We start from the raw sequence: 11214 nt of genomic DNA on the forward strand, positions 1-11214 counted from the left end.
CTTCCAGTTTTCTTGCTGTTCTGCACATTTTCCTTTAGGTTTTTACCTACCAGCTTTTGTTGCTGTTTTAGTTTACTCTTCGTAATGGACCCTAGGATAATTTGTGTTTTGGTATGTTGATCTGTCTGGTCATTCAGCTGAACCAATTCTTTTGGATTTTATAGGTAAGAATTCATCTATCTGTAAATACCAATTTTGGCTTTCCCCCTAAATTCAGTGCCACTGTATAGTGGCCTCGGGTAGTTCTTTCCAGAAGTTATTTGGATTGCATATTACATGTTGTTCATGTTTTTTGAAGGTTTCTGGTAGATAACCTTTTTTAAAAAGTAGGCAGTAAGGGTAAGTAGTTAGGAATAATTTTAAAAAGTTATCTGGGGGTCATATTGGCAGAACTGGGTGGGTGATTGGATGGAGACAGTGAGGGAGGAATCTAGAACAGTGTCCAAACTTCTCATTTGGATGGTGATGTCATTATCTGGGGTAGAATACACAGAGGATTCAGGTTGGCGGTGGTGGAGAGTGGGAAGATTTCCAGTTCAGTTTTAGTAAAGCTGACTTTAAAGTCCCTGTGGGACTTCTAAGTTTAGATCAGCCGTGGGCAAACTACGGCCCTCGGGCCGGATCCGCCCGTTTGAAATGAATAAAACTAAAAAAAAAAAAAAGACCGTACCCTTTTATGTAATGATGTTTACTTTGAATTTATATTAGTTCACACAAACACTCCATCCATGCTTTTGTTCCGGCCCTCCGGTCCAGTTTAAGAACCCATTGTGGCCCTCGAGTCAAAAAGTTTGCCCACCCCTGAATTAGCTCAAAGAAATTTGTATTGAGGAAAATATAGCTCTTAATAAGCTCTTAAGACATGTGTCTTAGAAGTGGTCAAAGTCATAGACCCAGATCCTATTGCCAGACGTAATTTAACTCTGATTATTCAGGAAAAGGACTGAAAGCTTATAGAAAATGTCTAGCAGAAGAAGAGTGATTTTTACAGACCCATCCAAGCAGCATTCAGTCTTCTTCAGTCCAAGGAGCTACTGGACATTGTAGCATCCCATGTTCATGGACATGGTAGGCTCATCCACAGTGTGACTCAGAGCAGTCATACCACAGAGAATAACCTTGTAATAAAAGCACCAGGTCCCTTGAAACATATGCTGTGCAGATGTTTCTTCCCTGCAGCAACTGGGACCGGCAGCAAGGATGGACCGGCTCCCGGCACAAAAATCATAACTCTTATTTTGTAGGAAAGGAGGGCTTTTTACTCTAGAATACCTCACTTTGTGATCAGTTTCAATGATGAAGGGATTACGAATTGGTAAGCAAACCATGCCATCACTTATACTTTTTATGTGGAGAAGTTGGATAAAACACAAAACTAGTATTTTAATAAATTCACTTTAAAATGTTTTTCACATCATCTACTTAAAACTAGTTACAACAATATGATCTCCCACTCCCCAGGAATACGGGGTGATCTTGAACTTGATTAGAAACACTGAAAACGAACACAGAGAACCACCTGTGTGGTCTAGAGGAAGCCTTCCTGAGTTTGTCTGATCTGACATGTTGACCATCGACTGTACCAGGGTTTACCAGCAGCTACAGTGTAGTTCTTGAGTGTGTTTCTATTGTGAACTTATTTCTTTGAATTTAACCCTTTGAGATGATTTCTGCACTTTAGTTTTTTAGCATCTTGAAAATTTCACAGAAGAGATTAAGGAAGTTTCAGTTATTCCAGAAGCCACGGGTATAAATCATACCTCTTCTTCAGGTTAACTGTTCAGTTGTAAGGTGCATGGTCATCGCCTGAGTGAGCTGCGCTGAGTGTCCCTCAGCTGGTGGCACTTGTCCTTGCAGGATCAAGGGAGCCAGGCCACATGGGGGGGGGAGGGGCGTGGTGCTCAGTTGCATGAGAACGAATTAGGGCTCAGGCAAACTGGGTATTTTTTGTTAACCTCAGGTGTATCAAGAGTCAGTAGGACTCAATCTTGACTTAAATATACACCTTCAGACCCATACAGAAAAATGATAAGAACATAATCACTTCTGTTCTTCACAGAATACTTAGGATTGCAACAAGAACAGTCACAAGTTTATATAAATACCCATTTTCATACCAATCTATGAAATAAAAATTTTCTCAAGAAGAATGGGAGAACTGTTTTTAGCAATCAGTTTTGGGTGGTAGTGCTTCTGACACCCATGGGAAATTGTAATGATGTCTTCCCTAGGTTTTAAATTCCTCATTCATTTATGACATTTTCTCCATCATATACTAAATTCTGCCCATCCTCACATTAATTTACTGTTATTACCCAAATACTTTTAAGTTATTTGTATACATATACATACACATATATACATTAAGTTGAACCTTATTAAACTCTTAATATTTGTTTTTGATCTATAAAAACAGTTTTCCATATGGTTGACCCTAACAAAATCTGGACTTTAGTTGGATGTTTATATCTCCTTTTTTATATGCTATGTGGTACTTTCTTCTTTATTTCAGCAGGGAGAATGAAGATGCCTACTCTTGTCACCACTTATGCAGCCTTCAAAAATTGTGTCTGCTGACTACTGGTGACTTTCATGAAAATATTTAGAGGTGTAGTAATTCAGGATCTGACTCAAAAACGTCTGTTCCAACTGGACATACTGTCTTGTAATTACACCATCCATCTACTGATCTGGAACAATCCCCCTTAGAAGATGGCTTTTGTAGGCGTATGGTCAAGTCTAGAACCAGCAGACCAAATACCAAGCATTTTCAACTGGGAATTCTACACCTGTGTCCTCATTGACATTTAACATAGAGTGCCTACCCTCAGACCCCATGCTAAGCACCAGCAAAAAAGAGATGTCCCAGACCTTGCTTTCAATAAACTTTCAAGAGATAGAAAAATATAAATAAGAGGATATCCTAAGTACTTTAACTTTCAAACTGGGAAAGAGTTAAATGTAAAAAGAAGACAGCACTTAGAAAGTTTTAAACTGACTTCAAATGCTAAGGGCAAAGGCCAAATACAAATGTGGACTGAGTTGAAATTCAGTCACCGGGCTAACCAAAGATTTCCTCCACGGCCCTGGACCCAAGAAGGCCTTGTATCCCCCCAGAAACAGTGCCTAAAGCTCCTCCAGGTCAGTTAAATCCACTGCCACTTTCAAGAAGATGGTGTCATCTTTAATGTAGGTGTTCTTGGCATTCTCCAAAGTGGAGTGAGCCACGAAGCGCGGACAGCCGGAGGCAATGTTCATCTCCCCGTCGGGGCGTTTAAAGCTGCTGCTATTGGGGTCAGCCTTGAAGGTCTCCATAATGTGGTTCTTTTTGCCACTCTGGTCCAAAAGCATCAGGGTGACCCTCTGCCGGAACGGCCACTGCAACAGTGAGTCAAACTCCCCTCGCATCACCACAAAGTACAGCGAAAGGTGCGTCCCCTTCCCGGACCCGTCCCCGTTCAGGTAGGCTCTGGCGCAGAGGCGGTAGCCGCACCGGCTAGTGTAGAAGGGCTGGCTGAAGATGGACACCGTGTGCCCGTCCAGCGCCTCCCTCTTCTTCATCGCATAGTCAGTCACCTTCCAGATGAGCTTTCCATTGTAGCAGGCGCCTTCCAGCAGTTTGAATCGCTCTTCATTTTTATTCAGCTGTGCTTTATGAATATTAATGTGGGCATCGTGTTTGTTCGTCTCCCCTTCCAGAACAACTGTAAACAAACAAACAAACAAACAAACAAACAAACAAACAAACAAACAGTCGTGTTTGTTCGTCTCCCCTTCCAGAACAACTGCAAACAAACAAACTGCTGTAAGGCCTGAGTTGTTTTTAGAATTTGCCCAAAGTGGAATTTTGCTATCTGAAAAGAACCGATAAAATCCTGACATCCTAAAGATGAAGTGAATTCGATGTCCGCCAATGGACCATTTGTATTACTAATAGCAACTCCGTGGATCTCATGTCTTGGCAAGAGTGGCGCCAAGCAAACTTGCATGTGTCCTCTTGACCTGAAACTCACCCGCGTGTAGAGAAGACACTCAGCATTCAACTAACGTGTGCGAGCCTGTGAGCCCCCCGTTTTCAAACCGGGATGCTTTTAAACAACCAAACCCTCTTATGTTTCTCTGTACAACGCTGCCTCGAGCAAGTCTATCGGCACGGCACCAATTTTTCAGCAGCATTTGCTCAGTTCCTATCTCTGTGTCACATTTTGGGAATTCTGGCAATATATCCAATTTTTTCATTACATTTGTGATGGTGATCTGTGATCAGCGATCTTTGATGTTACTAGGGTAAGAGCCTTCACCCAGCAAAACGATGACGACTCACTGAAGCCTCAGATGACAGCATTTCTTGGTGATAAAGTATTATTTGATTAAGGCATGTACGTTATTTTTTTTTCAGACAACTCTATTGCACATTTAATAGACTACAGTATAGTGTAAATGTAACTTTTATATGTCCTGGGAAACCAAAACATCTGTGGCTCACTTCATTGCGATACCTGCTTTATTGCAGTGGTCTGGAATCAAACCCGCAGTATCTCCAAGGTATGCTTCCACTTCAAACAGTGTTCCAACCACGTTTTTTTTAGCTTTCTCATTATTTTCCACTCTCAATTAAAAGCCATCATTCCCTTGTTCTTGGCATTTCCTGGCCCTTTTCTACCCTTTGCCTCTTTCGGCCCCCATTTTGGCTCATCATGATTTTTGCCTGAGTAGCCAGAATATCATGCTGCTCTGTTTCACAAATACCAGATTCAACCAGTTTCTCCTGCACAGCTGTGACTCCATTTGGCCAGGTGTTTGCTTGTTTCATGAGCACATGCAGACAAGAGAGTCATCAAAAGGGAAGTATAAAATATTAGACATACCTAATCTTTGATCATTGCTTTCTAGCAGGGTAATTTTCTCTTTCACTGTATCAATCGCTTCCACCAAAGGCCTCAGATCGAATTTATTTTGTTGCTGGTTTGCCATCTGTAATAACTGACGCACCTGAGCTTCTAGCCAAGCCGACTTGTCAATGTGACTGGCAAGAACCTTTCAGTACAAAATGGACATTAATATCTTAGTCAATTGATATCTTAGTAATTCATCAAGATGCAATTTTCAATTCAAACATTTCATATTAATCAATTAATGAAATGAAAACTACATAGTCCAAACAGAAAATTCAATGAGGATGCAGAGAGATTAACCACCTATATCTTCCTCCTCTTCTTCCTCCTCCTCTCTACCCCAGCTCCTGTTCCAAATCTTTAAATTTCTCACCTGATTTTTACTCCTCTCTCAATTTCTCTCCACTTAGTTATCTAACCTCTCTTTAGATCTCTGGTCTCATGTTGTGTCTCCTCTTACCTATCACTGCCTTCTTAGAAGCTACCCTCCGGATTCACTTCTGTTCTTCGAGAAGGCAGAGAAGGAGCTGGAAGTCAGCCACCTGTTCTGGCCTGAGCACTACAGGTGTACACAAGTGCCCTGAGATGAGGCCTGGCCTTCTGATTGCTCTCTTTAAACGGAAGAGGTTAAATACAATTAAAACTATAGTTCCCCTCCCCAATGCTTGAATTCTGACTTCTCACTGTGTTAGAAAAAGAATTTAAATGGTAACATATAATGCATTTCCTTTTCTCTACACACACACAGTGTGCTGACAAAGTATGTAAACTATATGGCCTGCATCTTCTTGGATCCAAATTTCAAAACTATTGCCCATACCACATGTCTTTTTCACTATAAATGTTATTATTTTATAATCACAATAAAGACATTATTCATTAGGAATTTGTTTATGGTTATTTCACATTCATGATTTACAAATAATTTTGCTATATCTGAGTGGTATTTAAAGCATTTTCTACCCAAGAGAATTAATAGTTTCACTTTGTTGACTATAAAATGCAGAACTATAGATGTTCTCAATGAACCAAGTGACTAATATTGGCCCAACATGAATTAAAATCCTAAATGCCATAAATGACATAAAAGAATTAATGTTAAATTTACTGATGTTGCTAAATGTACTGGGGTTCTGTAAAAGATCTTTATTCTTACAAAATACATACTAAAGTATGAAGGGTAAAATGCCACAATATATGCAGCTTATTCTCAACTGGTTTGAAAAGAACAAAGGGAGAGGCCTGATTGGCGTGCACGGTGGTTAGAGCATCAGCCTGCAGACCAAAGGGTCGCAGGTTCGACTTTTGGTCAAGGGCACATACCTGGGTTGCAGGTTTGATCTCTGGCCCCAGACAGGGCGTGTGCGAGAGGCAACCAATCGATGTGTCGCTCTCACATCAAAGTTTCTTTCTCTCTCTCTCTCTCTCTTTCTTTCCCCCCTCCCTCCCTCCCTCTCTTCCACTCTCTCTAAAAATCAATGGGAAAAATATCCTTGGGTGAGGATTAACAACAAAAAAACTGATAAGAGAAACCCTCACTGCCAATTAATTGAAGTCTAAATCTTGGTTATGAATAGCAAGGTCATTTCTCACCTGGATGTTTGAGAGGAAGTTTCCATTTTTGCCAAACAGCTGTGTGAACTGCTTGAACTCCTTTTCGAATTTCTTTACAGTTTCTGCTAGCTGCTGGATTTTACTTTCTTTCCGTTCTAGGCTCTTATACAAGTCAGAAATCTAGTAACAGGAATGTGAATGAGGTCATTTAAATGCATGCATACAAATTAAAATAAATATACTTCTAGGAAAATATTGTAGGTAAGAAAGTGTTTTGAGGAAAACTATATATATGTGTGTATATCTATGTGTGTGTGTATGTATATATTTCTAGGAAAATATTTCTAGGTAGATTCCTACATAATTCTAGGAAAATATTTGCAGGAGATTTGAAAAAGACCTGATCCACAGATTTCTCATCAGCTTTTTCTATGCCTAACCCGCTATGATGGTTCATCTAATGATAGTGACATCACATGGCTGAATTTACTGAACTGGTTCTCTTCATTCACTCATTTACAGATGACAAAACAGAGGAACAGAGAGTTTAAAGTAATCTGCCAACACAGAGCTAACCAGTGGTAGGCAAAATGCACTACTCTCTCAGAATTCAGAATCTATTTGAAAGAAATAACCAAAAATTTAAGAGTGACCTAGACAACTCTTCTCTCACCCTCATATCCACTCATTCAGCAACACTTGCCAACTTAAATTCCTAACACACAACAAACAAACAAAATATCCATTTCTCACTTCATCTCATCTTGTTTCAGCCTTCATAACTTACCACCAGGACTGTTACAACGGTGGCCTAATTGGTCCTACACTCTCCCTCACTCATGTGCCAAAAGGGTGTCTATGGGAGCCAGGACTGGCATGGATCCCATGGCCACTGTAACCCCAGCAACGGGCCTGGCATCAGTAGGTGCCTGATAAATATTTGTTGAATGAGTGAATGAATGCTTCTTGTCTTTAATCTTTTTCTCCAATGCATATTCCATATGGTGTCCACAATAATATGAAGAGACAGATCTGGTCTTGTCACCCCCACTTACCTATCTCTAGTGGCCTTTTACAGGCCATTGAGGGCCCTACAGTCTTCCCTGGCTGCCTTTTCAGCCTCATGCCCATTCACATTTCACATGTGCCCTGCCCAGTGAGACTACACAACTTCTATTTCCCATTAAGCCTTGGTCTCTCAGACACTTCCTCCTCCATCTAGAAAGTACTGCTTTCTCAGCCTCCACTTAAGAGCATATCCTCTCAGGACTACATTTCCTTACTAGGACCACCTACCCAGGCCACCTCATAAGTTCCATGACACCCTGACCATAATCTACTGTATAACTTACCTTCATTACTCTTACTGCTTTTTGTTGTTATTGCTGTTGTTATTTAGGGGTTTTTTTCTTCATTAAATTGTTGGTGCTACATCTCATTTCTTTATCCCCAAAGACTCACAAAGTGCCTGGCACACAGAAGGCATTATGAATGAATGCACAAATAGCTTGCAACAACCATCTGATCTCTGACCCAAAATCTACTAAGATCCCGAGAGCTGAGTTCCACCTATGCACCAGGCTTATCTCCCTGAACAAGAGCAAACTCAGGAGTCTCCCCACCCTCACATCTAACCTGCTCCTGACCACTACCATGTTCCTTGCCTTCTAAGCTTGCAGCATCCCAATCCAATCTCTGAATGTTTCCCAATACCTTCTTTCCATCCCCACTGACACAGCCTTGATCGATCCTTCCCCATCACCAGCACCTCTTCCAGCATCTTGTCTCCACCTAACATTGAAATGCTGTGCTAAGAGCTTAAATACATTACCTCTTAACCCTCCCACAACCCCATTTTACAAATAAGGAAATTGGGGAAGAGAGAGGTTAAGTAGCATCCTCAAACTCATGGGACTACTGGGGAACCAGTCCTGGAACCTAGGCATTCTGGCACAGAGCTCGCTCATCAATTTCTGGCTCTACTGCTACACTGTCTAGTTTACTGCAACCCCTTCTGCCTGGTCCCGCTGTCCTCATTCTCTTCTCTTCTCTCCCTCTATCCATCCTCCATGCGACTGCCAGCTGTCTTACTTTTTAAAACCAAACAAACAATTAGCTGGCCAAATATTTTTCCAATGTAAAAGCCTCCATTAGTTCCCTATTACTGACAAACATAGTTCACATTTTTGGCCCTCACATCCTTTCTAGTATTAGCAGAATATTAATGAGTGAAAAAATAACTGAATGCATCGTGTTCAAACATGTCTTGGCTCACGTGGAAGGCCACTGCAATCTGGATCCAACAGACCAGACTTCCGGCCATTCCCTGTCTCTCACTCAGGTATCTTTCCACCCCAAAAGCACATTTCCTTGAAACATCAGCTTCTCTCATGCCTCCCCGTGTTGGCGCAATCTTTCCCCTTCTGGGATGTCCTCTTTCCACAACATTTTAACCGACAGACCTTCTCTTCCTTCAAGATGTAACTCTGATGTCCTTTCCCAACTCCCCTGGAGTATACTGAGGCAGCCTCTGAACCCAGACACAGGGTACCCCCACAGCATGTCCTGTGAGGCTCGGCAACTTGCCTGTCTACATTTCTGTGAGTTCTTCCTCAACTCAGTGTTCCTAGCAACTAACACTGTATCTGACTTGTGGGAGGTGTTTGTTAAATGAATGGATGGATGAATGAGGCAATGATATCGAAAGAACTTGGGAATGGCTACTAGGCAGCATGGTTTCTACCAAAGTTACAGGTTGATCAGTCTTTCTAATTTTCTCCGGGATCTGACCCTAGAACTCACACACCTACTTTAATCTGAACTCAGACATCATAAAATAATCGATAAGAGAAAATCCAGCTCCCTGTCTGCAATAGATGGTGTTCTTCCCTACGTGAGCTTGAAAAGTCTGATCCTCTGAGATGTGCTAATAAGACAATTAACTCTTACAATAATTACTCAATAAAATCATCATCTGCACACATACTTTCACTTGATAATCGCAACTCAGTGAACTAAATATGTACGTGGGCATTTATCAGGTTGCAAAGCTTCTCAAAGGCAGGAGTTAGGACTTACTACAAAATACATAAACCCACAGTGCCTAGAAGAGATTGTCAACTGCTATTTCACGGTAATATAGGCTTCATTTAAAACATCAGACACCTCCTAGGCACCTCCTAGGTGCCAGGTATCATTAACTAAAAGGTGTGTGGAGAGGCTGCAGACAGGACTGTGGGACATGGGTTTGAGATCGAATCCTGACACAAGTTACAAACACATCAAACTTTGAGTTACTTCCTCTGTTGAATGAGGATCTCAAAGGCATCTTCCACTTCTCGTGTTCTACAATCCTATGACTCTGTCTGGCCACTTCATAGAAAAAGACCTACCTCCGGTCGACTTACACTGAAACAGAATATAAGAACACCAAGAATTGCAAATCCCAGCAATTCTGCTGCCCGCCTTTCATATTTGAACCCTTGAATATTCATTTACCTGTTCTTCTAATTGGAAGTTCTTTTCTAAAATGAGAAGCATGTGGTCCCGTAAGGCCGAGTGCTCATGCTGCTTCAGGTTCCACGGTTTACCCTTCAACATGAAGAGAAAAGTAAGGCAGGTTGTGGAAAGTATCCCCAGACGAGGACGGTGGTGGGATACTCCGCTAAAACAGAACTTCAACGACGTTGCTTACTTGCCTCAAGGTGGGTTGCGGGGGAAATGGCCCTCCAGTCCCCTTTCCAGCGTTAAGATTCTACAGTACCCATGAGACAATTTTAAACTTACAGGGGCAGAGAATCAGGCCGCTATCAAAACTCTCAATGCTGATTTCCTTCCTTGCCCTGAGAATAAAGGGTGGGGCAAAGTAGGTTTACAGTTGTGAGTACTCGAAACACAAAGTTTATGCTTGTATTATGTAAGATAAAGTTTTAGCGATCATGATTGCTAAAGGCTTCCTATTTATTGTATATCCGCAGGAGTATTAATGGGAGCTGAGGCTGGGAGTTTCCACCCTTAGGGGCATAATTTCTCATGTTAATTTTATTTTGAGATTTGTAGAGTCTGAACAAAATTTCTAGGGATATTGTGTAGGGGGTTGAAGTTTGTGTGCTGCTTGTGGGTGAGCTCCAAGGGGATGTCACTTCCTGAGTCATCTCAAACTCTTATCTGTTTCATTTCTCTCCCCGGCTGCCTAATACAGCCATGAGGACTGAGAGCGCTAGGCAACCAAACCAACCTTTACGTGCACATCCCCACATGAGTCAATTATTAACTTTTGTTCTTAATCCTCACCCAGGGATATTCTTCCATTGATGTTTAGAGAGGGTGGAAGGGAGAGGGAGAGACACACAGAGAGAAACATCAATGTGAGAGACATCAATTGGTTGCCTCCTGCACGCCCCTGATTAAGGCTGGGATCAAGCCTGCAACTGAGGTACGTGCCCTTGACTGGAATCCCTTCAGGCTGCAGGCCAATGCTCTAACCACTGAGTACCCGGCCAGGGCCTGAGTCAAACTGGCTAGGGCAGGAGTCAGTTATTTAATTACAGTTGAATTGGACTTCCCTATGGGGCTCCTGTACATCGTGAGGGATACCTCTGATACCTCTACAGAGATTCTTAGTTGCCTAAGAATACCCAAGGTTAGAGCTGGAGGAGGATGTGCCCCTTATCTTTAGTGCCAAATAAGTTTAGGTTCTCATTTACCCATCAAAGGTTTTGTTCAGACCTTCAGAAAGCAATTCCAATTGAAAAACCAGCCACCC

At 41.8% G+C, this 11214-nt stretch overlaps 1 protein-coding gene across 1 annotated transcript in view; it reads right to left on the reverse strand.

Annotated features, from left to right (window-relative positions):
• Positions 1-1363: 1363 nt before the first annotated feature.
• TRAF5 (TNF receptor-associated factor 5) overlaps positions 1364-11214 on the reverse strand; it is a 21438-nt gene continuing 11587 nt past the window's right edge. Inside the window, exons 7-10 of the mRNA XM_005865174.2 lie at positions 9948-10040; positions 6489-6629; positions 4869-5037; positions 1364-3704 (exon numbers count right to left, since the gene is read on the reverse strand). Coding sequence (XP_005865236.1) covers positions 3127-3704; positions 4869-5037; positions 6489-6629; positions 9948-10040 — 981 coding nt within the window. The 3' untranslated portion in view covers positions 1364-3126. The remainder of the gene's footprint in view (positions 3705-4868; positions 5038-6488; positions 6630-9947; positions 10041-11214) is intronic.

Source organism: Myotis brandtii, unplaced genomic scaffold (genome assembly GCF_000412655.1).
Source record: "Myotis brandtii unplaced genomic scaffold, ASM41265v1 scaffold197, whole genome shotgun sequence".
NCBI lineage: Eukaryota > Metazoa > Chordata > Mammalia > Chiroptera > Vespertilionidae > Myotis > Myotis brandtii.